The sequence below is a fragment of the Zerene cesonia genome, chromosome 25 (assembly GCF_012273895.1).
Source record: "Zerene cesonia ecotype Mississippi chromosome 25, Zerene_cesonia_1.1, whole genome shotgun sequence".
NCBI lineage: Eukaryota > Metazoa > Arthropoda > Insecta > Lepidoptera > Pieridae > Zerene > Zerene cesonia.
The window spans coordinates 6,339,521-6,342,445 of NC_052126.1; the positions used below are offsets into that span (position 1 = coordinate 6,339,521).

Sequence of the window (2,925 nt, forward strand, 5' to 3'; positions counted from 1 at the left end):
ATAACATATAGGCAACTTTTTATCCCGATATTCCTACGGGGTACAGACTTACATGGGTAAAACTGCGGAGCGCTGCTAGTAGGCTATAATTTTATTTGTACCGATCTTTGTCGCGAACCACGATCGGCTAGTATATTATATTATACACATTTAGTTCATGCTTCAAAACATTTTATATTCATCACCTAAGATTTAGTAAGAAAGTATAAACTAGAAATTTAAGCATCACAATCAACAATCTAATACCTAATTTAGCCAACGTAATCGAGGTTAGAGTCTACCTAGATTTTAGTCACGTAACTCCTGACACGATTATTCGCCCAGCGGCACTAAAAGCTGGAACCTAGACTCATTGACCTAGGTACTTAAAACTTTACTATTACTAGCTATTCTTTCATTTTAAATTAAAAGATCATGGATATATTTTACTTAATATGTTAATAAAATTAAAAATGTTGTATACAACTAGTTGTACCACGCAGCGGACGAAGCCACGGATAAAAGCATGTATTCCTATCATATGTATTATTCTTATACATTAGCTATATCACTGCCAAGTATCTTCGGAATACGTTCAGTGGTTTTAGTGTGAAAGAGTAACATACATAGATTATAAATCATCATAAAGTTTCGCATTTATAATAGAAATGGGATAGATATTAATTAACCATGTTTAATCATTAAAGGTATTGTTTTTAAATTCTTGATCTCTACATCTTTATCAACCATTAACTTTTTAATAATTATTAATTGTTTTTGAGTATACATCATTATATCTTGGAAGATAAGATATGAAATCCCCTGTTCTCTTGTGGGGTATGGGCATATATATTTCATATTTCATTCTTAACAGTTTCGTATTGATTCCTATTTAGGCTTCTATTCTTTTAGTCACTGAATGTCCAGGACCTATCAACTAAGGTTAATGGTAAGTTAAATTACGTTAATAAAAATAACTTTAATAATACATACCCAAAACATTTTACCTTATTAATTCATAAACTAACTTAATCTGAACTAAAACATTAATTTGTTAATTTATAAGAACTATGTACTGACAGTCAGCAATCAATAAGATACTGTTTTAATTATTTAGACATGATTTTTGTAGCATGTAGTGCATTCCGTATACTCTGCGTTACACGGATCAATATATCTATCAGCCAGGGAGTTATGTTGTATGTGCCGTGGTTGAACAAATTTTAATGAGATAATCTCAATTTGAAAGATAAATACGGACCCATGTTTTACTGACCAATTTAATTTGATTTGCCCTGTTTAGTAAATTATTCGTTCGGTTTTTGTGGTTGAATTGAAAAGTGATGAAAATGGAGTTTTATACTGAAATATATTTTATTTTGTAAGTTTTATTTGAATTTGTTCAATCGTTTTTGTGTGATTTATAACATGATACTGCCATGTTAACAAAGAAGTTCAGATTTGTAACATTGGGACATTTAGTCTATAGTTATATATGTATAGACAGTTATTATGTATGTAGGTACCAAATTCAATGATTAGTTATTATATGATTAATATCTGGCTAAATAGCAGGAACAATGGATATTCTAATTACGATTGCTTTATTCAAGAATAAACGATTTAGGACAGAACGAATATATTTTAGAGAGAAAATCATTCAAATATCAATCATGAAACCTAATGATAGTTCAATGTCTTAAGAGATATATAGTATACAACTTGCCAAAGATACTTGGCACAGTTTTAAGAAAACAATATCATTGTTCTATCCATTAGTACGTAATAACGCACCTCCAGCGCTCCAGAAATCTTTGGGGTCACGTTACATAGCTAAAATATCAAGAATCGAGCTCTTTTTAGGTCGGGAGGGAAGTGTTAATCCTTATCCCTTTGTCTGTGCCCAGAAGGTTGCGTTTCGCGCCACAACGTTACATAATACGTTCATGTTACGGAGCAGAAATTCCCAGGGACCAAGATCGATGCCGCTGCGTTGTATCTGGTTTTTTCGGACACTATACCAACCGGGAGGGGTGAACGAACGGGGTTATGTAAGGCCGATCAATAGCACGCGACATGCGCGCACCCCAGCACTACCCTCGCATAATCGCTCGCGCGGGCCGCCATAACGGACGTGCCGTATTTTATTTTACCGCGTTTTGTTTCCCTTTCGTTCTTTCCGTTTATGATTTAAAGCCACCATGTCGAAGGGCGACACCGAACAGCAGAATGGCTCCGGCGAGGAGTCCAAGACTAACCTGATCATCAACTATCTACCCCAGAGCATGACGCAGGAGGAAATCAGGAGTCTCTTCTCCAGTATAGGCGAAGTGGAGTCGTGCAAGCTGATAAGGAACAAGGGGGCGGCGTTCCCGGACGCGCTCAACCACGCGCTGCACGGCGGCGGACAGAGCCTCGGCTACGCTTTCGTCAACTACCACCGCCCGGAAGATGCGGAGAAAGCGATTGCCACCCTCAACGGCCTCCGCCTGCAGAACAAGACTATCAAGGTATCGTACGCTAGACCCAGCAGCGAGGCCATCAAAGGCGCCAACCTCTACGTATCAGGGCTGCCAAAGACAATGACACAATCAGAATTGGAGCGGCTATTCAGCCCATACGGCCGCATCATAACTTCAAGGATACTCTGCGAGAATTCTGGCGGGAGACCGTTCACTGGAGGAGAACAAGGCTTATCTAAGGGCGTGGGATTCATCAGATTCGACCAGCGCGTAGAAGCCGAGAGAGCTATTCAGGAACTGAACGGAACAGTGCCCAAAGGAGCATCAGAACCGATCACAGTGAAGTTCGCAAATAACCCAAGTAACAACGGCAAGGCGCTCGCACCGCTGGCCGCGTACCTGCCGGCCGCGCTGCGCTTCCCTGCCCCGCTCGGCCGCTTCAGCTCAGGCAAGTCCCTACTCGCTATAAACAAAGGCCTCCAGC

General features: G+C 39.5%; 1 protein-coding gene across 1 annotated transcript in view; it reads left to right on the forward strand.

Annotated features, from left to right (window-relative positions):
- The first annotated feature begins 2,070 nt into the window (after positions 1-2,070).
- Positions 2,071-2,925, forward strand: part of LOC119836627 (ELAV-like protein 4) — a 2,930-nt gene continuing 2,075 nt past the window's right edge. The window contains exon 1 of the mRNA XM_038362010.1: positions 2,071-2,923. Within this exon, the coding sequence (XP_038217938.1) occupies positions 2,181-2,923 (743 nt within the window). The 5' untranslated portion in view covers positions 2,071-2,180. The remainder of the gene's footprint in view (positions 2,924-2,925) is intronic.